The 25204-nt window shown below is 38.5% G+C and overlaps 2 protein-coding genes across 6 annotated transcripts in view; one reads left to right on the forward strand and one right to left on the reverse strand.

Moving 5' to 3' along the window:
* nt5c2b (5'-nucleotidase, cytosolic IIb) overlaps positions 1-4225 on the forward strand; it is a 43181-nt gene extending 38956 nt beyond the window's left edge. For all 3 annotated transcript variants that reach the window (XM_036562371.1, XM_036562372.1, XM_036562373.1), the window contains one exon: positions 1100-4225. In XM_036562371.1, coding sequence (XP_036418264.1) covers positions 1100-1351 — 252 coding nt within the window. In that variant the 3' untranslated portion in view covers positions 1352-4225. The remainder of the gene's footprint in view (positions 1-1099) is intronic.
* Positions 4226-10088: 5863 nt separating this feature from the next.
* Positions 10089-25204, reverse strand: part of cnnm2b (cyclin and CBS domain divalent metal cation transport mediator 2b) — a 53818-nt gene continuing 38702 nt past the window's right edge. Inside the window, exons 2-8 of one of the 3 annotated variants that reach the window (XM_036562361.1) lie at positions 23126-23269; positions 22192-22329; positions 20651-20820; positions 17596-17689; positions 16985-17047; positions 14283-14461; positions 10089-10994 (exon numbers count right to left, since the gene is read on the reverse strand). In XM_036562361.1, the coding sequence (XP_036418254.1) occupies positions 10782-10994; positions 14283-14461; positions 16985-17047; positions 17596-17689; positions 20651-20820; positions 22192-22329; positions 23126-23269 (1001 nt within the window). In that variant the 3' untranslated portion in view covers positions 10089-10781. Of the gene's footprint in view, positions 10995-14282; positions 14465-16984; positions 17048-17595; positions 17690-20650; positions 20821-22191; positions 22330-23125; positions 23270-25204 lie in introns of all 3 variants that reach the window. The other 2 variants (XM_036562358.1, XM_036562360.1) reach the window with 2 other exon arrangements.

A 25204-nucleotide genomic window follows, 5' to 3' on the forward strand; every position in this document is an offset into this window, starting at 1 on the left:
GTGTTATGAAGGTTAATCTGAAAGCAGCAGTTGAAGAGGGTATTAGGACCACTATAATCCAGCCTCTGCTGAGCTCCCCTCACTGCTCTGGCCATTATTATGGCATTAATGCTGTTTTCCGCACTCCATACTTTAACACACATATTTTTATGTCGTTCTACTCCACTTTTGCTTAGTCAGTGTGATATACATTTATGGGGTACATTTTAATTCTCTGATTTTTCATTTCTGTTCTGAATATGTTAAACAGTGGTAGGACGCAGGGAAAAAGTAATACATTTTGATGACAAGCTGAGTTGTAGATGATTCCATACTAATTAAGACAGCTATATAGCATCGATAATTAACTGTAATACAGTTTAGATCCAGAATGCCCGTTTACTATTTTTTACCATGTTATAAATTTGTCTTGTTCCAAAAATTATTTCAGTTAGAAGTAAACCATTGTTTTACATTTTGATGTTAATCTACGCTGTATAAGTCATTATTGAATAACACTTGTTCAAGGAAATGTTAGTCTTTCCACATACACTAGATGTAGTTCATCAGCAAAAACACATCTGATGTCCAAATTTTGCTTCTTTAGTTTAGCGCTGGAGCTACAAGGCTATTGTTGCTAACATTAGAAGTCAGTAGCCACCCAAATCTTTTCCATAAAAACATCCCCAGAATGTATAGTGTTTGGCCTGCAGCGTTAGCAAAATTGTGTTAATTAGGTTTTTTGCTGAGGTGATTTGAAATCTCTGAATGGTAGTGTATGTACATTATAATGAAGGCTTTGGTGGTGTCAAAAAGCAAATACATCATCCTGATGATTCAGGTGCATTAATTTTTGAATGTTAAAATACATTATAATAGATGTATAATGATTTTCAGTAAAGTTTGCATGCATTTTTTGGCCAGAATAATATCAAATCAAATTGTGGTGATAGGTAAGATTTCATGATGCACTTAATTGTTTCTATCAAATTGTTGAAAAGCCCTGATATTATTTTATAAGTTATCATATTAGGCACAACAAGACATCGAGTATCAGCTGTCATTATCTGCCCAGAAATTCCATCTCATTTTTTATGTTTTGTTTGTTCTGTTTGCCCAGATGCCTCATGAGTCTACGGTGGAGCACACGCACGTGGACATGGACATCGAGTCACCGCTGGCCACACGCAACCGCCACTGCGTGGACTGCAAGGATGTTGACTGCAAACGCAGCCAGCTGACGCGCTCTGTCAGCGAAATGAAACCTCCACACCTGTTCCCTCAAACCCCGCAGGAGATCACACACTGCCACGATGAAGACGACGACGAGGAGGAGGAAGAGGAAGAGGAGGAGGAGGAGGAGGAAGAATAGATGACATGACCTTCTTTGGCCAGGCCTGACTGGCTGTTGAAATGTTTAGCTTTAGCAAAGAGAGCAGTGGTGAGCCAGAGACATTGTAAGGAAACGAAGAGGGAAAACTGAGCTAATCCTTTATTTTTCTTATTTTTGAACTGTATGAGTAGCACATGTATCAGACTATACTGAACCACACTTTGGCTCGGCAGTTCAATCCCTCCTTCCAAAAAAAAAGGGAAAATATGTAAAAGACTTTTCTCTAGACTTTTATATTGGTGAAAATATTACTCTAGAAATGCTCTAGATGCGTCAGTTTAACAATGATAAAATCAGTTCATACTGTCGTTTTTCAAACAATCAAGAGGAACGGTTTGAAGGAAAACAACAAAGCACATAGTCCATAGTTTCTTTTACTATAAACTCGCTGTAGCTGCTATAGGACAGGAGTTCTAATGAGTTTACATTAAGGTGTACGTGTATAACTCGTGTGAACAGTTGTCAGACAAAGGGTTTTGTATATCAGTTTGGGCCTGGTAACTGTACTTAAGGGCTGGGTGGAGCTTATTGTAAGGTCATATCTGGTCCTATGGCTAAGGGGCCATTGAAGTCGTACATGGTGCATTTAAAGTCAGTGTATTTTAAATCTTGACTATGCATACTTGGCAACTCAGCAAATTATGGTCCGTCCATGTTTATGAGGACTGTAGTTATGTTTTTATTTTTACTTTTCTCTTCCTTTTAAAGGGGAATTCCTCTGATCTTTCAAAATTATCATTATATTTCAGTTGTTGTGATGCAAACAAAGTCATTTGTTGTGGTTTGATGTAAATTATTAATTTTAGAGAAAATTACTCACTCAGATTTCTTTACAGTGGTGCTGATAGGAACCAGGCGTTTTGATGTCTACAGCGTAAATAGTTTTCTTTAGGTACTATTTTTCCTTACAGCACCCTGCATGTAACACTTCTCCACCATTTAAAAAAAAAAAGAAGAGATTTTATGCCAAAATCTTATTTCAGAGCCATGTTAAAACAATGTTTTAGGCATCATGCAACATATTCATAATTTGGCTTGGTAATTTTCTCTATAATGGCACATTTCTTATCAAACCACTCTAACTTTGTTTACATCCTAACCGTTTAATTATGCAGAAATTTTGAAAAATCGGTGCGATTCCCCTTTAACCTTTTTCCCCTGGTTTAAGCCCTTTTGCTAGTGCAGTACAGGCTGACTAGTTTGGCTAAAGGCTGCCTCATACAGGACTGGAGGAGAAGTAGAAAAAGAAGAGAGTGAGTCTGTTGGAGTTTTATTAAGAAGCCCAGGCCGTGGTGCCCCGATTACAGGCCTGGCTGTGATGAGAATGTGAATGAAGTTCAGAGGGGCTTCAGCGAGCGGTGACGGCTAATGTGTCGGCTAGGAAAGAATGCTGCTAACACAAGAGCCCCCGTTACCTGGCAACCACTGTGCCAGGCAAACTGCATAAGGCCAGTGGGGATTTCTGTTCTGTCTTGGATTTTTTTTTTTAATGGCAGCGATGTCAACTGCCAAGGATAGTGCTGTCAACAGAGGCACTTTTGGCTATATAACCTGTTCTCTCTCTCTCTTTTTCTTTCTCTCTTTCTTTCTCTCTCTCTCTCTCTTTCTCTCTCTCTCTCTCTCATTTTTCTATCTTTCTGTTTCTCTCTCGCTCTTTCTCTGACACACTGTCATTGTCTCCCTCACACATCCTCTCTTTCTGTCTCTCTCTGACTTTCATAAGCTCTCTCCCTTTCATTCTCCCCATCATACTATTTCTCTCTTGCTCTCTCTCTGTCTGTCTTTCTTTCTCTCCTTCTCTTTTACATACACACCTACAGATACTTAGCTATTTTAAAAAGTAAACAATATTGTCATGCAGAATCTAACATGCTCTATTTTTGTACTCAGACTTATAGTACCAAACTCTTAACAGCATCCCATTACCAACATACTGTTTCATAACTGTAGCTACCATGCAGAAGTGACCTTGATATGCAGAAGAAAAAAAGAGAAAAAAACCTTGTACATACTGTATTTTGTAGCTGTTGTGAGAAGAGCATTTAGAAAGAACTTGTGAATAGATATAACAAATATTAGCATCTTGATTTTTTTATTTGAAGTTCAGAGGTCAAAAAGAAAAAGACATGACGTTACCGTCAACAATTATTTGTTGATGAGACGGGCGAATCAAAGGGCAGGAGTTGCCCTCAGCGACTGTTGCCATGGCAATTAAAGTAGTTCAGGCCAGTGTTTTGATGTGATTGGAGAATTTACTCTTGTGTGGACCAATAGCATTAAGAGCACGCTGACCAGTGTTTTTCCTTTAGTTTCCCAACTAAACAAAGTCCTTTTGATCTCAGTGTAAAGCAATACATACATTAGGTGCATGTGATTTTAAAGGGTAGAAAAACAGCTAAACTGGTCCATAAATGGTTAGAATCTAGCTTATAAGAGAAAAATAAGAAAAAAGGTATTCTAATGTATGTGTAATGACATGCAGTACTGTATATACAAACAAGCTCGCTAACAGCGGATTTAATAAAGCTACAGTATATTTACTGCACCATGTATTACCATAAGTAGAGTGTATTTTTTAATGTATATCATTTTATTTTAGGGAGGGAAAAAAGTTGTCATGAGTCCATGGAAAGTTAGGATTAACAGGTATTATTGATCATCTTGTCTTACCTGGTTCATGGGGAAAAAAAACTCTTGGGGCAGGTGGACACGATGTTTGAAAGGTGAATGTTTCAGAAAAACTAGCAAATGTATTTCATATTCATATACAGGTTATTTTTATTACGTAAGATGAAGCATAACCATTGTTTTAAAAAAGAAACTGGAAAAGTGAATACAAGGCAGCTCTTAAAAGTCTCATGTTGGGCTTGGACTCCCCATCGTGTGCTGTCCAAACCGTCCAGTTGGGCTGGATCTTAAGGCAGTCACTTTGATTGTAAGCTACCGCTGAAGTAGTGCTGGGTGATATATCATTTATATCGACACACTGTGACGTACAGTGACCTTGCTTTTCAATTTTAGTGATATTTTTACCAACCTTGCTAGCATATATTTGATGTCCATGACATGATGCCTATAATATTGTGGTGCTCCTTTTTTTAATCCTATTTGTTCAGCACTGTACTCATGATATCCAGAACCTGGCAACTTCAAACTTATTTACCAAGTACTTCAGAATGTTTTGAAATAACAGTTCATAACACACACGATTTAAAAAGGTTTCCTTATTGTAAATTTTAAGAGAAGAAAATAGATCAAAACAAACTGTCAGATTATTTTAGCATTAAAGTAATATATATTCAGATATATATCAGAAAATATCTCATTGAATTTTATCAGTATCGCCCAGCACTACGCTGAAGGTATTTACAGTATTCTCTCAGTTGTCCTTTTTAATGGCACTACAACAGAGGAAACCATATTTTATACTTTGTTCACTTTAAAAATAACTCTTATTTACTCTGCAATTGAAAATATAAAGAGCTCGTCTGTGTCTTTGAAAAAGGCACTGTAGCCTTGAGCCTCTGTTCAGTGTATGAAAACATGCAATTGTTCTTTTGCATAGTTTACAGTGGGGTTCGTCATACTTCTTCCATCAAGTGGTAATACATACTGTTCCTCTTAAAGTTGTGCTGTATTATTATTATTATTATTTTTTAATTTTTGTTTTCTAATTTGTCAAGGCATTTTGGTATTATGCGAATTGTCCGCCATTAATTTGTTGTACAGTTTTATCCATTCCAGTTCTTGTGGATCTCCAGAACAGTCCATATTTTACTATTACTTTATTGTAAGGAACACATATTGTGTGTTTATTAGGGTCTTGTTTTTTGTTCAGTAAAGCCAGATTTACACACTTGTAAAAGCTTTATTAACTCTGTGTTAAGCTTTGTTTATTATGACCACAGTTGGTACATAATTGAAGGTGTTTTATGTGAAAATCACTAATAATTGCATGATTAGTTGTAAACACTTTGTAAAGATCTCAAAATGATCCAGCATGAATTAATCACCTAAATCCACATCTTACTAACATGTAATGGGCAACATTTTATTTCTGTTGGTTCTAGAAAGTGTCATGTAACTTCTGGAGTTTATTATTTTTGTGCTAATAAGATGTTTTGATTGCCAAAAAAAGATTGGAATCTCTTCCACACAAGAGATCTCATATTTTGGTTGAAGTAAGTAAGGATGAAATATCATCCTTGCATGTTTGTTTCCCAAAAAGCCATGAAATCTTTACTTTAGAATATAAGATGCAAATTTGTTTGACCTTTTTTTGGGCCTCTAAATAGTGATGAAGCAATAAAACTCCAGAAGTTACATGACACTAACTAGAACTTGCAGTGCTAGTTATATTTAGAAGTGTCTTATCTGGGCTTTACTGAACAAAGAACATGACCTTAATAAACCCCCAGTTGTTCCTAAGAGAAACTGTTCCCATATTTTTGTTCTATCACAGCTTCCAGTGCAGCTGTATTCAGTTCTCGAGCTCGGAAACAGCGGCAAAGATGTGGACTGGCCTGGGAGATCCCTATGGAATGGACTGGGATTAATAACAATTTCATTCTTTCGCATTTTACATTTCTACAGACATGCAAGAAAAAAGGTGCCAAATAAGTACTAGATAAAAAAAAAGGTTCTGCCATGCTGTGATTCATTCAGTTCCCCCAGTCACTACATGTTTGTGTACGTCTCTTTTGTTCTTATACCAGATTTCCAACCTTGTACATTTGGTAAAATGCATTGAAACATAAAATAAAGAAATCTTTTACAGAAGTTCTCTGTTAGCTCCAGGCAGTTGGTTGGGTTGCATATCTTCATTAAACACACTGTTTTGTTTATTGTCGCCCCCAATTGTGCGAAGGTCTATTTGTGTAATAGCGTACAGTTTATTTACATGCAGTTTTACGTTTTGCCATTTCATGTGTTGACCTGTTCATAATATAACCACATATTCCATCCATAAAGGCCCCTCTGTTTTACTGTTTGTTGCAGTGAGGAATTTGTGTAAAGCATTACAAAAAAAGAGAACATCATTCATGATATGTACCTAAATACATGATGATCCCTAGTATTCCCAACTAAGGTAACCAAGACTGACTTTTACTGGTGACCACAAATGTAAAATTAAATTCATTTCTCTAAATTTGTTTTTCATAAGGCTATAGTCATGCAAACGCTCGAACACCAACCTGCCCCACCCCACTCCACCCCCAGGCAAATGACGTTTTGTTGATTTTCTAAGTGAATATAACTTAACACACCCACTACAGAGAAGACACTTAAATATGATATTTTTCTACCCAATTTACTGCATGATTTATATGTATTTGCTGAGTTTAACATAAAAAATAAAACAGAAAATATAAAATGTGCCATCACTTTTACACAGGCCACATTTTTTTTCCCCCAATATATTAAATTCAGCAAATAAACAGCACTGTAAACATAAACAATGTTTAAACATGCTAAAGTGTGTTCTCTTTTGAAAGGGGGGGTTAACTTATTTTTACTTAGAAAATCAACAGAGCGTTAACCGGGGTGCACAAACTTTTGCACACAATTGTACATGGCATGCTACAGTGTAAAAAAAATCCATTTTAAAAGCTTCATAAAACTTCAATCCCCATCAGTCATTATACTGGAGTAGTGAGATCTCTGTTGTGTTGTTAGCAAAGACACTTAATAACCTCAGAGTCACCACAGCTCTTGTTTTAGCAGAGCTCCAAAGCTACCAGCCCCTTCTCTGATATTCCAAACACATTAGGTGACTGAGTGATGAGGAAGTGTAAGAAGACAGCGCCAAGCAGTGGCCGAATAATGAACTGACTCTAAAGCTACAAGAACAAAGCCAGTAATATGACTTTACCAGGGCAGCTACTGTACATTAGCCTCTACATGAAGTTGGTCTGTAGTCGTGCACTCAGGAAGAAGAGCAGTGGGGATGTAAAGGACACCTGGCTAATCTTTCCACTTAATATGAAAAGAATTTAAGGCTCCCTTATTGAAGACACATCAGTGTTTACTGCACATGACTCAATTAGCTCTATTCAAGGCATCCTTTAACATTTTTAAAGACTCCATTTTAGATTATAAAAACAAGATTTCTTATACGATTTCTTTTTTCCCTGTCTGTAAAGCACTTTAAGCTGTCACCAGTACAAACAGTGCTCTGTAAATAAAACTATTATTGTTATTATTATTATTATTATTATTATTATTACAGTGATTATAAAAATGGGAAGAAAGAGTCAAGTCAAATAAGTTCGACTTGAAAGAAGAATACTCCAGATACTGAGGTCAGGACGTTTGTGAAGAGTAGGCTAATAATTTGCCTCATAGAGAAACAAATGGAGCGTTGATTCAGTAAATCATTAAACAATGATGGTGCCTTAATTTTGTTCGAAACATAACAAAAAATAAATAAGTGACTGTCTCTGGGGCAATTTGTTAGTAGTTACATAACACATACAGTACTGTGCAAAGACGTCCCAATTATTTATTATTATTATATTATTATTTAATCATTTCTAGTCAAAATGATAAAGTACAAGTTATGTATTTTTCAGCATCAGGAAAAAAGCAGAAAACACAGATTTAACAGAAAATACATCATAACTAAAATATTAAACCTATCAGTATTTCATTTGCCTACTCTTTACTTTTGTGCACTCTACTGACACTTTAACTCTTCCATCCTTCCAATCTCAAAACAGCTGCATTCTCTCAAAGAAAGCTGTTCCCAAAGGAGCCACTGACATTATGTTCCCCTTCAAAGAGACGCTAACATTCACACAAGCTACTACCCAAACACACCTTAGCTGCTTCGCACATTTTCCAAAACCAGGGTTCTAAAAATGATTAAAAGGAGCCGCTACTGAGAAAAGACAAACAAAAATAAGACAATTTGCAGTAGAACACCGAAACTGGACATGCGAGAGGTTTTTGGACTGATGAATCATAATTTCATGAGTTGTAATTGGGATAATTTGGATCATGAGCAGCAGAAAATGCAACCAACTTCTAAGACTGAACTTTTGAGGCATGAAAAATTATCCTGAAATCTCCTGAAAAGAATACAAGCTGTAATAAAGGTAGTGTGGAACTGCTAAATACTGAAAAAAGGTATTTTATTTAATTTGTGAAGTTTCTGTGTAAATTTCTGTTAAATATGTTTTCTTTGCTTTTTCTTGATGCTGGAAAATGACAATGGCTGTTTCGACTGGAAATGGAAATTAATAAAATAATTTGGCAAAAATGACTTTTGCACAGCACTGTACATAAAAATCAGATGGTTTCCACCTGTAGGTTCTGTGCAAGAAACAAAAGAATGTTACAAATGTGCTCCATCTACCCTAAAAATGTAAATAGCAAATCCTGCATGACACATTACTCTCAATTACTTTTTAAAATTTTCCTCATACTGTCGGATGCACAGATTGACATTAAAATCCTCTACAGAGAACAAACTTCTGCACATTTTAATGCACAACTACTGTTCACTTGCTGAATTTGGTAAAATGTGAGTGGTGCAAAAATGATTTTTCTCAATATGTTAAATTCAGCAGATACATAGAAACCGTGCCCCAAAATTTGCAGACAAATGTCATATTTAAGTGAGTTCTCTGTAGAGGATGTGTCAACTTATCATCACATAGAAAATCAACAAAACACGTAACCTGACTGGGGGTATTTAACTTTTTGCATACGACTGTCTCGATTGTAGTCAGTCTCCTGCTGCATGTTGTTGGGAGTCTTTCTGTGGAAGATGCATAAACACCAATGTTCTCTTTTTATTATGAGTCACGTTTTAAATTATTGGTTATTCAGTGAAGATTTATTGAGGCATCGATTACGAAACTCTCTTTAAAACACAGTCTATGTTTCTGAAACGATGATGAAGCTGTTGAACTGTTGCACAGTTTTGACAAACACACCCACAGCGGACTGAAGAAAGTTCTCATCAACCTGACTGCATGTAGACTTACCATCCAGTCCAAAGAGCAGTATCAGTATCTTATGATACTCACGCAGTATAGAGGGAGCATATACACAAAGACTGCTGGAGTCTTTATAGAGTCTTTTTAATGTGAAATGTCTTTAAGCTCTTAGTGTAATGGTTTAAAAGCCACAGGCGCTGTTGTCACTCAGGTAGAAGCAGGCAGTAGCTAGTTCACTGTATGTGACCATCAAGGCAATTAGGAATCACTTACAAACAGTATGCATAGTAACAGAATGCTTCAACTGATTTGACTGAGATTCAAAACTGCATTCAGCCCAGGTTTGTATCCCACATAAAAGAGGCACAGATACAAATAAATTAGGCTGTTCTTTCTTAGGCACGCAGCTGGTGAAAGAGTGATTATGCCTGTACACATTTGGGACCAAACAGAAACTTGAGAGACACAGTGGATGCATACAAATATATCTATAATTTACAATATACCGATTTTTTTCTTTTTATCAATAAATCATCTTTTTAAATAGAATATGGTTCATTGCACTTGTTAAAAAATTAATATGATTTTAAAGGCAATAACGTGATTCTTTTTTTAAAAAGGTGTAAAATGTACTGTACCGTATGCCTGATTTAGAATAGTAAAAATAACAATATCTGTAATATACATATATGTAAAAGACTCTCACCAATACACATACAGTAATGTATTCATAACTACATATATATATATATATATATATATATATATATATAGCATGTGCAAGGTATAACAGTCATACTCTCAAAGGCACATGTACACACATATACAGTACGCACACGCTGCTGAATTTTACAAAGTGTTATTTTTGTAAAGTGTGTTCGATTTTTTATAGTGCCGATAATTAAATCCACAGACATGCACAAATATATCTACGCATATATATATATATATATGTATATATATATATATATATATGTATGTATGTATCTGTATATCTATATATATATTATATACAATCGACTTATAAAATAAATAAATACAGGAGGAAAATGCTCTTGGTACACGGTTCATGGTTTCCTTCAAAGCAGTATTTGGCACAGTCTTTGACTCACCATATGACAGTATCGGCCGAAGAAGAAAAAAATGGTCCATTTGAGTTCGTGGTCCTCCGCTATCCCAGAAGTTCTTCCGGCACCTTAAAGGGGACAGTAGGGAAGTAGGTTCAGGGCCTTGTGACGGAAGGGGAGGGTGTCCAAACTCCAAACTCTTTGGTCTGGTGGACAGGCACACGGCGGGGTTTATGTGGAACTGAACCGGCTGTCCCAGTCTGTTACGGGGTCAGGAAAACCCAGGTGCTGCTGAGCAGTACGTTGCAGCTCTGAGTCTGACTGTTACAGGGGGTGGCGGGGGATGGCTCGGGGGGTGAAACCATACCGTAAACCCCCTCCCGACCACCCCGGTGGTGGCTAGACTGCACCCTCGTTGTGCACCGTGTGGTTTGCCTTCTTATGGGCCACGCAGTTCTGCGTCTGGTTGAGCAGGATGGCCGTCTCTTCGGCCACGCCGTCGTGGAGTTCTGTGAGAGTCAGTTCAATTTTGGTGTACTCGCTGTCTGACGACTGCGGCGTCTTGTCCATACGCGATGCCATCAGTGCGTTCTGGTACTGCTGACGGGTCACCTACCGAGCACAGACAAGGTAAAAATGTTATGATTGATGCTTGTTAACGTTACCACAAGCTGTTACTTTTCTGAATTTGATTTTTTTGCCTAACTTTTCTCCTTTCAATTTAGTCACCGCCAATTCTCATATGCTAGCTAAGTCCTCCCCCAATGCCACCATGCTGGGACTTACACAGGCTTCCTCTGAGTCATGTGAAGCACCACTGTATATCTTCAAACTGCCACTAATGTCATTGCACAGCTCAAAATGTTTGTGTCTGTTATGTGAGCTAACAGACTCTCCTGTCTTCTCCCACTGTTATCATTTTCACTCCTGCCCCCAAACAAATCTCTACCAACCAACAAAGCAGGTAATGTCCTTGCCCTGATCTTCAGCAGACTGACCCCAGAACAGGACATCACAGTAACTACTTTGCTTTCAATAATTTATATCTCTCATTATCAATGTTACTGATATGTTCGTCTCTTCATTAAGCTAAATAACCTACACTATCCTATCTAGTCTGGGAGCATCTGCACTGAACTCATGCAAACTCCTTACCATGCAAGTTCTTCCCTCATCAACCCTCCCCCAATTTTGTTACCCTCTTTGAAGGGTTAACGGGACCTTCCCCCAATATCTCTTCAATCTCTCCCCTACAATTCCCTAACATGTTTTTCTCCTCCAAATATACTCTACAACTCCAGTAATCTTACCACCTGCCCACAGGACCCCATCCCACCTATGATGTTCCATGCTCCCATGACCTGCTTCCCTTCATCACATCCATCATAAACAGGTCTGTAACAGCAGGTGACATACCGACTCTCTTTAAGACTACCCGACTGGTAGCCATTCTGAAAAAGCCCACACTAGTTACTTCTGATGTCAGCAGCATCTTTTCTAAAACTGAACCAGCCTGGCTTCAAACTCTACAGGACTCTACACAAACTGCACTCACGGCAGTAACTAAAAACCTCCATGACACCCCACGACACACCAAACTGTAACCATTCCTGATTCTTCTCTGTGGTGTTTGACATGGTCAACTATAATATCCTGTTGCCCATCCTCAGCAGTTTTGGAATCACTGGTTCAGCATGCCAGCTGCTTGCACCCTACCTGACTTGTATTAGGTGACATGAAAAGGGTCTACGCAAACCCCCACCGGTGTGCCACAAGGCTCAGTGCTTTGTCCACTCCTCTTTTGCCTGTATACCTGCTCTCTTGGTCACGACACTCAACTGACCTTTTCCTTTCTACCATCAGAAACTCAGGTTTTTACTTGTATCTTGGCATGTTTGACAGACATTTCCCATCACCTAATGCAGGGGTCGGCAACATGTGGCTCTTTTATTGTCCTGTTGCAGCTCCACAGCAAAATTAGATATGTAGGTAAAAGTAAAATAATCCCCCTTTGCGGTAAAATAAAGCTCTGCTGATCGTTCAACACAGTTTTTACAATAAATGGTCTTAAACGCTGGAGTTATTGTAGCTAATAACTGCTGATTCACAGATGGTTGGAGCATAAATTACTGGTCACCATAGCAACACAGACTAAAATCTCACCTAGCTAGTAGCTAACAAAACGGCAAAGAGAAAGACTTAAGCTGCACATTGATAATTTGGAGACAAATGGACTTATTTGCATTTCTAAGCACTCAGCTGGTTTCCTGATACGTTTAATCTGCAAGGAGAAACTCTCAAACACTAAAAGTCGTGAAAGAAGCTTCTTGTTCGAATTCCCCCGTTCCAACTTAAATAGTGCGGCAGTTATATTCTGGCGCCTCAGGCACCATTTAAGGTGGAATGGAAAAACTTGAACAAGAAGCTGGCGAATGAGAAGTTGACTTTAGCATCATAAAAAGTTGAACATTGAGAGACATTTTACAAGAAACTGACCTACTTTGGAAAAGTATCCAGCCGGAGTTTACAAAAAAATTAGCTATAGCTGAGCTAAAGCTCAAAGCAAAGCAAGGTAAGTCTGCATTATTTTTAGCCTATACTGTAAGATTATAACATTATATATAACTAGCACATACTGAGACATATTTACAGCCAAGATGGTAAAATATACATAAAATGTTGTATGTCCCACTGCGGATTGATTTTTAAAAATTAGTGAAAAATGCCTGTCCTTGCTGGGGTCTTGTCTCCTTTTAAGAAAAAATGTACAAAACCTCAGTGTGGTGTTGGATGACCAGTCCAATCGTTTCCAGCATCCTGCAAACCTGAGCCTCTCATGCAGGTTTCTCTCAGATAACATCGGGAAGATTCAGCTATTTCTCTGCAAACACTTAGATGCTTGTTCAATGCTGTGTCATCTTCAGACTTGACTACTGCAACCTTCTTCTGGTTGGACTGTACACGCCATTGCGGCCGATGCAGAATGCAGTGTCATGACTTTAATCTTTCTTAACTTATCCTCATCACTACACTGCTGTGGTCCCTCCATTGGCTTCCTGTGACTGTTCACACAGATTTAAAGTCCTGAAAGTGAACTTGACTACAAAGCCAAAAATGGACCTGTCCCTTCCTACCTGAAGGCAATCCTCAAATGAAGTGTCATACCTCAACCACTTACAGCCCAAAATTACAGATTGACTCACCACCCTTAAAGAAGAGGAAGACAAGCCTCAAGACTCTTCTCTGTACTGGCACACAAGTGATGGAATTAAGTTCCTCTGGCTGTCTGAACAGCTGAAGATTGGACTAGGTATTCAGGTCAGAGGTTCCCAGTACCAGTCTGTGGACCCCATGCTCTGCATATCCTTATGATACATGCAAATGTGTACATACTTTAGCATTTCCAAAGTAGATTTTCTTCTACTTTGACGGCAAAAGAAGGCCAACTTTGGAGAAGCTCATGGAAGTTGCAGACAGCATATGGAAGCTCCTAAATCTAGGGTGACCAATCTTTCCTGCAAAGGGCCAGTGTGGCTGCAGATTTTTATGGTTCCTTTGTCTTCATCGGTCAGCATTAAACCTGTCAACTTCATCACATATACATATTCATCAGATATAACAGCTCACTTTTGCTCTTTTTATTAATGTGCTGTAACTGCTTATTAATGATTTTTAAAACGCTTATGACCCAACAACTATTAACAAACCAATTTTAAACCATTCATAAACCGTTCAGAAGGGTAGTCTAATGTTTGGTATGACACTCCAGGTCACTTCCAGTTCTGAGGGCACGGTAAGCCACGACTAACTATCGTCCATGGTAGATTTGCTCATGTTAAAATATCACTCAGTGCACCTTTAAGCTGGTGGAGAATTAAGCCAATGCTTATGTATATTCACCTTGACATATAGCAGGTCTGTGATCGCTCTGACTGTGTAGTCCGGCGAGTAGATCTGCAGGAAGGAGTTGAGCTGGTTGTTGCTGCTGCCCAGTGGGGGGTTAATGACTTCATTGCGGTCGCTCCGGTTCAGAGAGTCCGAGTGGTTCAGTCCGTACGGCCGGGGAGGAGACTTGTTCTCTGCTTGACACACATGCCACACACACAAAAAAAAAAACAGCTCAGTGAAGTTCATTTTCATGTGAACTTACTGGAAGAAGTCGACGCAAAGAACTGAGCCCAAGACATGAAAGAGCTCGAAATGCAGGGGTGAGTTTGTACAGGGAGCTAAACTGCAATTTACTACTACCTTATAATTTAGTTTACAGGCCAAGGCTAAGCCCCTTACCCACCGACCCCACACTAGCTTCCCTGCATGGAAACAATGGGCAACTATTGTAAAGCAAGTCAATGTTACAATGGCAATCACAGAAAGGGTAGTCGAGTACAGGTGGGCGTGAAAGCAGCAGCTGGAGAAAGAGTGATAAAAAGCCTCACAACCCTGAGAAAGAAGACTAGCTGTTTTAATTAAACACAGCTTATGTTTTCCACTTCTTAAAGGGGGCCGGCCTACAAGTGTACACACACACACACACACGCACACACACATTTTCTGCCTCTCTCACTCTTGCACAACTACACTCTCCCTCTCTTTTACACACACACACACACACACACACACACACACACACAAACACAAACACACACACTCATGCTCAATCACGGGTAGTGTTAATGCCACAATTTGGTTGGAATGTATGTAATCCGCGTTTGGATGTCTGAGTGCTGGAGCAAGGAGCCCCTGCGTCGCTCGCCCAGGAATGAGGGGCCCTGCTCACACACATGAGGTGCATGAGGTCAGCGTGTGTGCATGGGGTCAGAGTATGCTTGTGCTGAGATTTGTGTGCTTATGTATGTTTGTTTTTGTACATTTTCAGGACAATAACGTCCTGACTTTGAAAGAAAAATGCAGATAAACAGGATTAACCTGTTTAAAATGGTCCTAACTTTGTAAAGTGCATTTGACAAAAGCATGTTTCATTTTTTAAACTAAAAGAGCAAAAAACATTCATTTTTGGTTACTGAGGTCAGAGTTTTGGGTTAAACATAGAAGTTTCTTATTACTTATAAATACTTTCATATACATCAAATATGGGAGTATATATAATACATGTGTGACGTTAGTATCGCATATTACTCAGGTGTACTTATATAACACATTTGACACATTATTATAGATAATTACATACACGTAATACATGTCTGACATTTTTGTTACACATATACTTATATACTTATTCAAATCTTTTTGGACCATTTCTACTGGTCCACTCATCATGACATTTGGCACTGTAAATGTTAGCTGGCATTTATATATATATATATATATATGTATATGTATATATATATGACATTATTATTACAGAAGTACTTAAAAAATATTGTTACACATATTACATGTACTTAGTCATATGTCTTATATATATACATATATATGACCCAGTGTCCTGACATTGTATAAAAACAAACCAGTGTGTGTGTGTAGGAGGCCTGGTATGAAGGCCTTGGTTATTTTTCCAAGTCTGGCAAAATCAGTGGGAGGGATACTATGAATTTACTGTCGTATGAGAACTTAGAAGGAGGTGAAGGAGGCAGACTGATTTCTCCTTTGCTCTTAGGCTAAAAGAAATTAAATAAAACCGAAGCTTTTATTTCTAAACAGGCTCAACAGTAAATTTATTATAAGTGCATAAACAGTACTGTACAAAAGTCAGAGATCACCCTTCAGTTATTTCATTTCCAGCCATTAAGGACGTTATTCATTTTTTAGAGTCAAGAAAAAGGAAGAAGCACTTAAAAAAATACACAGAAGCCTCAACAACTAAATATAAATATAAATATACATTCAGTGATGTTGGGCTGTGGGGTGGTAAGTCCATTGTTCTGAGCAAACCAGCAGCTTCCTTGTTTGATTTGCAGATTTATTTCTTTTCTTGGTAACAGCGTCTTGACAGCTAAACATCCTTTCAGACCCATTTCGTTGTCTTCTTACAGTGGAAGAATGGACCAATCAGAAGCAGATCTGAATCAAGGGTGGAGCTTGATTTTCTCCTCTCCTCTCAAAGATGAAAGCTTTAAGTTCTGTTTATCTGGTGACAGTTATGTTTATGATTTGGTGATGTTTATATTATATGTTTTTAGGAATCCCAGTCCTTATGCAAGCAATAGGAACAGCATGTACTTAGCCGTTTTGACTGTATTACACTATATTATACTTTTTCTCTGCATCTGTTAATACTTAACTCTATACTAATCACTTATTTTCTTTTGACTTTCCCTTTCCTCTCCTCAGGAATATCTCCTGAAAATGGAAAACTTGTACATACTGGCTGTTTTGAATTGAAATAAAAAAAAAAAAAAGTCTCTGACTTTTGTCAGTATCGTATCATGTTCTTGTCTTCAGTCCATACACAAGCATGCACAAACACTGTATGGTATCATGAACATGACTGACAGCAAGCAACATTCTTGGTCTTTCTCAAACATTCTTGCTAATATGTCAACGCCATGCAACCAAACTGCAAGCCAGCACAGTGACATAACAAAATAACAACAACCACCCACAGGAACACAGGCTAGACAAATGCTGAAACATTACAGTACCTGGAGATCCTGCAAGTGACTCAGACCTACTGACCACGCAATTGCGAGAAAGGGAGAGAAGCACTTAAGGCAGAGAGAGGAGGATGAAAACAAGAAAGAATAATTAGGTAAAAGAACCATCAAAGCGAGGAGAACAATATCAGCACAAGGAGGCCAGATGGTCGCTAATCACAAACACAAATCAAAGCTAAATTTGAGCTATACTTATAGTGTTGACCTGTTCAGGTATTGTGCATATTAAAATATGACTGGTCTGTTCCTCAGCCATGCTGGGTTTAGATATCTGAGGACAGTTAGGTCCTTCTTAGTGCAGTTCCTATCTTCACCCAGCAGAGGTCGCATAACCCCTGCCGCATATTTCCCACGCCTGTGTTGTTTTTGCCCCTTTCTTTCTTTTTTGTGAATGAAAACACTAGTGGCTATGTTGTCATCCAGCCAGACCTTCAAAAGTCTTCTGATAGCAAGTACCAGGCACTCTAGCTCTCTCCACTCCAGCAGACACTAAATCTGCTGGCTTTGACACGCACTTCACACGAAAAGATAATAAACTAACCAAGATCCAGCTGTGACCAAGTGGTCAGACCATGAGGGGACAGTGAACTGCCATTTACCTGGAGAAGCAGTGAGGGCCATCATCCCGTAGGATGAAAAAGCTCCGGCTTCAAACTTCATCCCATCCTTCCCCGCCTCCACCTCCACCTTCCCCTGAGAAAAAGTGCAGAAAAAGTCAAAGGAATAAACACCTCTGGTCTGCATTCACTTCTGGACATCTAATATAGTAGGATAAGGTTAATATTTAAAGATGTTTTCATTGTACAGGATATGCGTCACTCTATTTAGTTTTTCTGGGGTTTGGTAAGTTGGAACACAGAAAACTGTAGTGCCACTTTTAAAAACACCATCAACAATATATGAATAAATGTAAATAATTTAACCCTTTACATTTGAAGGCTTACTATTCAGTAATAACAAGGCAAACAGTACAAACTGGCTGAGTTATTCTTAAAGTCACATTCTGGCCAAAAGCTACAGTTTTATATCTTATTTGTTAATCTGTAATTTGTGTAACATGTTATGTAATATTTTGTAGCGCAGCACTGCATCCCTCAGCTTCACTGGTTTGATAGAATTCACAATTTTGTGTTTTTACATATGTTATCTCACTACAATACCCAGCATGCATTACAAAAATACATCATACAACTATTAGGAATCCCCCCACAGCAATAAAGATCCAGCGGCAGAGGCAATCAGAGACAGACATGATATTTGACTTCCTAGCAGCACTTCCTAGTAGCTATCTGGCTTCCTGCTGCGTTAGCCAGCTAGGGAAAAATTCACTAGCAAAAAATACAACAAAGTGCTTGTAGTTTTTCAAATGTTCATCCCACCTTCAAGATACATCATAAGAATTTCCTTTAAACTGGAAAATCTCACTCCCGGCACCACTTGTTCACAATAATTGTTACATTTTTTTTGTGCTCCTTTAAGTTATGTGTGGACAACTACAGACTGGGCCAGCTGGTGGCTCCTGGCCAGGGGTTAAGCACTGAGATTGTTACGTAATGTGACGGAATTTATCGTGATAACATAAATATTATCATATTGTTCACCCCCATAACCAAGTTCACTATACTGTAAAGTAGAGACCGAAACCTTGAGTGTTGGCTGATACTGATACAGTACTTTCTTTAAAAAGCAGTAAGCTTTAAAATTAACTATTACATTTGAAGCAGATCACTTAAGATGGTCATCTAAAAGCACTATGCTGAATAGCCTAGTACCAACATTTACAACACTGCAGCTTTTATACTGAGCTAAACAAACAAACAAACAAAAAAAAATGTAGTTTTAGTGTAATACTCAGCTACTCATGACTAGTATTGTCACATTACCTACTTCATTTCACATCATGGCTAACACTTTACTGTAGGGTACTGTTCATAAGGCTACATGACACCTACATAAGTCCTTCATGACAAGTAACACAGGCCTACATGAACATTTATAAGCACTTATTCCAGTAGGCGTAGGTAACATCTATGTCAGGTGACACTGATTTGTCATGATGCTTTCTGGGCAGAAATGACATACACTTTGTAGCTCAGTGTATTTCATAATGACATAAATCTGATAATATGACGTAGCTGAACAAACATGTTCTGTGTTCTTAAGTAAAGCGAGTTTTATTTTACCATTCATACGAGTTGAGATATCATCAGCGTTATGTCACTGTGACATACACTAAGCTACAAAGTCACTTGTTATAATGTGCTGTCATTTCACCCAAAAAAGCGTCATGACATGGGTGTTATGTCAACTTAACATCATAGCTGACAAAAGCAGCCTTTATGACAGATGATGCCTACTGGAATAAAATACAGATAAATACAGATACTGGTACTGGGTATCCATCTGATATCATGCTAATTACTCACACTCGTAAAAAATGTACCGACATCCGACACCACTTGATCAGGCAACGTAAGCCTTGTGTATGCTGTTGCACTACTGAACACATGACTCAAGCTGGCAGGGAACGAAGGTCTGTTCAAACAGAAAAGTGTTGCTGACGCTGCAGCAGTTGGTCATTTTAAACATTCTGCCTTGGCAGATTCCCGCCAGGCATCCACTGTGAGATTTTGGCCCATTTTTAAACACAGATGAACACAATCACAACCACTTCCCAGTGCAAAAGCAGACTCGTAGAACAAACCAGGGGCAAAAAGAGTCATTTGTGGTACCAAAGTTCATATATACCAACATTTTGACTAAACAGAAATGCAATATATAAACGTTCCTGTGTTAATTCTTCGTAAAATAGACAGAACAATATTATCATACCTACGTTCACCCCTGCCTGGTTTTAGTTTAATAGTGTGGCATAAAAAAGCATTCCATGCTGGTTTAAGCTGGTTTACGCTGATTTATGTTGGTCTAGTGCTGGTCTGATACTGATTTAGCTGGTCACCCAGCATGATCATGGCGGTTGACCAGCATAGCAGCATCCACAACACACCATATGGTGGCTTTGCTGGTGATCAGTACAATAAGTTCCACTGCTGCTGTCTAGCATACCAGCATCCTAAACACACCATATGCTGGTTTTGCTGGGGATCAGCATATGAAGGTGTCACGTAGCCATATAATCACTGCCCTGTAGTAAAGTGTTATCACATTATGTTACGCTACAATTCTGCTGAATTTCAGGTTAGACTTGTTACAGAATTTGCGCCGGATTCATTATTTTTTTTGCATTTTTGGTTCATGTCATCTCCAAACCAATAATCAGTGCTGGACCAGTACTTTCTCTATCGCAAACATATACAGAAACTGTCACAGCACAAAGTGGTGCAATGTAATCCTTTTGTGTGACTGCTGTTCGGTAACTAGCAAAACAAAGGAGAGTCCAAAACAAACCCTTAAGTAGCACTCTGACCTACACTTCCCGCAACGAAATGTGTGTCACCCACTAAGACCTCCTTCCTGCTCCTCGGTTCAACCTTCACACTCTGGCCACGTCTAATACTTGAGAAAATCCAAGCTTGTTTACGGTTAATAGTTCCCGATCCTCTCTCTTTCTGTACCCTAGAGTGCTGAGAACCGACTGACCGGTCAGCCGGCCGGCTGAACGCCCTGAGCCAGGCGGACCCGCGAGCCACCAACCTGCAAAACGAGGACGAAGTAGTCCACGGGCTTGTTACGGACATAAAGGTAATGTTCCGAGGCCTTCTTGTTCTTTTCGTTGAACTTGAGCTCCTGGATGACGTTGGGATGCTTCAGCAACCGCAGAAGGATCTTCTCGGACATCTGAGCCAGGCCGAACAGTTCCACCTCTGTGGAGAGATAATGGACACAATTGATGATTATGATGATGATGATGATGACTATTTTGCCTTGCAGTTTAAATGTAATGTCTAATGCAAAAGTGATGCCTGAAGATGGGATACATCTGAACGTTCTAAAGATGGTTGCGGTAGGCAACGTCACATTAATATCACATAATCTGTAGGTACTTTACAATGTCCAATATACGTGCCAATGATTCGCTTTCTAAAACGTCTTTGAAAGTTTTCTTTCCACAATAATTACTAAGCCTTTGATTATAACTACAAAAAGCCTGCAAAAATGATCTCTGTAAGAACACTAATGGTCATCAGTGCATGATTCAACTAACTGACTAGCTTGTTTCATGAGCTAAATAGAAAAGGTGCATTAAAATTAGCAGACAAATGCCATATTTATGTCTGCTATTTGTAAAGTGTTAACTTAATTTCATGTAGAAAATTAGCAAAACATACAATTTGACTAGGGGTGTTCAAATTTTTGCATATGGCTGTATGTTTAACCAGAGAAAACAGCCAAGGTGCGCCATATAATCAGGCTATTTGTAATTACTGGTCACTTGCAGGCATTTTAGCAATACTGAATTGACATGCAATGTAGCATGTTTACACTTTCTACACATATGCTAGCCCTTACGGTGGAAGGTTAACTTAGTATTTACTGACCGAATGGGCCTTTTTTCACTGGCTTAGCTGTGTTTACAGTATCTGTGTCACCTGGCAGCTGGTCCCTTCTTGACCAGAGTCCTTTAATAGCATTGTGCCAGTGTTAAGTGATATGATTAGCATTTAGCCGCAAGGTCAAAGTTCTAACCAAAATCCTGGTGCAAGGTTTTACAAGAAATCCTACAAAAATAAAGTCTACTAAAGTAAGCAAAACTTCACAACTGATTTCGGCCTCAGATGTTTCATAGCAGATACAGATTAGCTACAGAGCGAGATCTGCTTCAGTTGATCGTCCATAAAGCTGAATGGAAGTCAGTTTTGCAGCAGTCAGTGACCACTTTGAAACTTCTAATGCAGGTTTTGTTCTTACATATAAAAAACTACACAACTTGAATGTAACGTGAGCAAAAACCCACTATAAGGCTCAGATATCTAAAAAAACAAACCAGCAGCTAAGCTCTCAGATCCTCACTAACTCCTGACTTCCTGAGTTGCCCTCCTCTTAGTGGCCTGCAGATACTGAATTATAACAGCGATCTAAGAGCAGCTGCCGCTGCCCAAACCCTAAGCTTAACTATTATAGGAGAAACAACAAAACTGGTCTCAGGTCAGTGTGAAGGCCTAACCTCTAGCGTGCTAAGAAGCTAAGTCACAGAGCACACTGGGGGAAATCAAGCAGCAACGCAGCACACTTGCCTGTTGCTAGGAAACGCAGAGTAGCCAGTAGAAGCTGAGGTGATATTTTAACCTTCATTTCATTGTCTGTAGGCTTGAAGGCCGAGAAATCCTGCTTCCTCTCCCGATGGGTGATTTTCTTTTTTGTTTTGTTGTCAGCTAACGGGGAAGTCGGGGTGAGAGGAAAGAAAGGGGGAAGGTTTTTAGTAAAATTTCAGGTTATAGAAGGTTATGAACAAAACATCCTGATTTCGGTCTGAACATTCAGAAAAGAATGTTACATAGAGCCTACAGTAATAATTGACTTGGCCCTGTAAAAAGTATTTACAAATTAATTTTTTTATATTCTAAATTATGAACCCTACACACTTAAAAAAGATGGTTCTTCAAGGGTTCTTTAGTACATCTATTTAGAACCAGAAGTTCTATCAAGAATCATTTTGTGCTTAAATGGTTGTTTGCATGGTGAAATGGTTCTTCAGGCTGATGGAGAATGTGTCATGTATGCTTCTATATAGTACCGTTTTGAAAATGGTTCTACATAGCAGCAAAAAGTGTTCTTCTATTGTCATGAGCTTGACATCGTAGCAATAGCAGCTCTTTCTGGTGCTGTATAGAACCATTTTCAAATAAGTACTATATAGAACCATATACAACACACTGTGAATCAATCTGAAGAACACTTCACCATGCAAAGAACCATTTAAGCATGTAAATAGTTCTTTGAGTGTTCACGATTCTATATAGAACCAATGCCTTTACTAAAGAACCCTTGAAGAACCATCTTTTTAAAGAGTGTAGTCTACACCTTAGGGTAGTTTTATGGTTACCTTTTATTGCAGCACTTTGTAAACACAAACTAATGTACATAATAAGCTATACTATACTGAGCCACATTAAGACACCAACTGATCAGTCAAGGTAAACATCAACTGTTTATCTGAGCTGTTCTTACTGTATAAATCTGTCTCATCCAGGATTTCAGACTTGATTATTTCCTCTATAACGTCCTCCAGGGTGACGATCCCAAGCACCTCATAAAATGGATCTCCTTCCCCCTCATTGTTGACTCTGTGAACTATTGCCAGGTGGGATTTACCTGAGGAAAGACACAGCAGATTATGTTTGTCATGACAACTGTGGCTTACAGTTCAAGATGTTTTATTTCTGCTTTTGAAAGAGCCAATTTGTAACACACACTGGAAAAAGTGTTCCTTTGAATTTACCTGTCTCAAATGTATGAACTGGTTCAACATGATTAAATACATTGTTAATTAAACTTACTTTTGGCATGAATTGTTTTGATATAATGCATTTTATACTTTATATATTTTATACTATGATACTCCTTATTAGCAGCAAATGCTTGAATATTTAATAGACAAGACTGTACGTACTAATCTGTACTGAAATACAGTAACTCTCGGTAGTTTAGCTGCAATGTAAAATTCTAATTAGGGATGCACACTGATATCGAAATCATGTCAGTATCGGCAGGTAACTGCTTTAAAGGAATATCTTCATAGGACAGATGTTTAGATTTGTCCAATATTTCAAACCAATATTCAATTAAGCATTTACTGTCTTCCGGAAGAGCAGAACGTTTAGGTGACGCTGGGCTGTTAGGCTAAAATCTCTGTATTTTAGTGATTTTACTGCATTTGTAAGCCTACAGAAACAGATTTTGCATTTCTTCGCAAATGGATTCAGTCCCAATTCCTACATTTTAAAAATGTTCATGTATTGGCATTGGCAGATATGTACAAAATATCATGATATCAGCCCAGAATTCCTATTTCAGTGCATCTTTAATGCTAATCTTTAAGCATCATTATCTTAAATAGGTGTTGCATGGAGATCTTACCAAAAGTTCAGCAGATTATATGGAGGTAGCCAAGATAGCTAACTAAGAAGTTGCTAATTGGCAGCTTGAATGGATGTTCTTGAAAAGTTGATGTTGCCAGGTTTCTTTCATTGTTAGGTACTTCAGCATTGCTTGGCTCAATGCCATGGCCGGTACCTTATTACTCTCGGACATCAAATCATTTTGCAGTGAAACAAAACATTGCACATAGAACCATTTCTCACCCTTCTCAGTATGATATTTTGCCATAGACTGCTGTTACTTTCTCAATATTACTTGTACTATTTGCACTGTAAAGTGCATTTACGCCTCATGCTGGAAGTCAGAATGTCTCACGTGTCAACGTGTATTACAGTGTCCCTGGCGTTAGGCCACACTCTTTCTACCAAGTTCAAGAGTCTGACCCTGTTTCCCCAAACATTGCTGTGTTTTGTCTCTGACTGAGAGTGTCTTGAGTTCAAATCCATTCATATTCATCTACAAAACACTTCGCTCCATTTAAGTAATCACTGCTGTTTCAGCAACCAGAATGGTTGCCCATTGTGTAGTATCTGCAAAGAGTATCTCCCTCATACAGCATACAGTGGAACATACATGTAGTAGCACGTCATACATCAAACAGTTGTTTTTATCCCCATTCATAGAAAGTACAACATTCTAACATTCAAATGACACAGCATGCTGTTCATTTTCGCCACTATACAATAAAAACACACCATCATACTATTTGATACTATGTATTGATATATACAGTAGGTAAAGACAATTTCAGTCCATTAAAGCATGAATACCCAACTAAAGGACAAGAGGAAACACAACAGACAGTCTCTTTTTCCAATCTTCCCCATAAATCCACTCTTTTTCTTTCCCAAGAACTGTCTGAAATCAAAGGGGGGAAAAAGAAAAAGAAAAACTATTTGCAAATACTGTCAAAGCAAAACGCTAAACAAATACTTTGCCTTTTCTCAGCTTGTGATCATTTAAAAGGAATTTTCCGGAGGGCCAGGCTAATATTAGCCCTGAAATGAAGTTTCCATTCCACTTGGGCTGTATTCTCACCAAAGCCACTGCTGGGTGACCTGATCTGTCTCAGAGCTGGCCGTTTACATGCAGATGGCCATTTGCTGAAATAGTAGGAAGTAGGACGCACTTGTAGCAGAAGCAGTGACA

This window comes from Colossoma macropomum, unplaced genomic scaffold, assembly GCF_904425465.1.
Source record: "Colossoma macropomum unplaced genomic scaffold, Colossoma_macropomum, whole genome shotgun sequence".
In the NCBI taxonomy this organism is placed as follows: domain Eukaryota; kingdom Metazoa; phylum Chordata; class Actinopteri; order Characiformes; family Serrasalmidae; genus Colossoma; species Colossoma macropomum.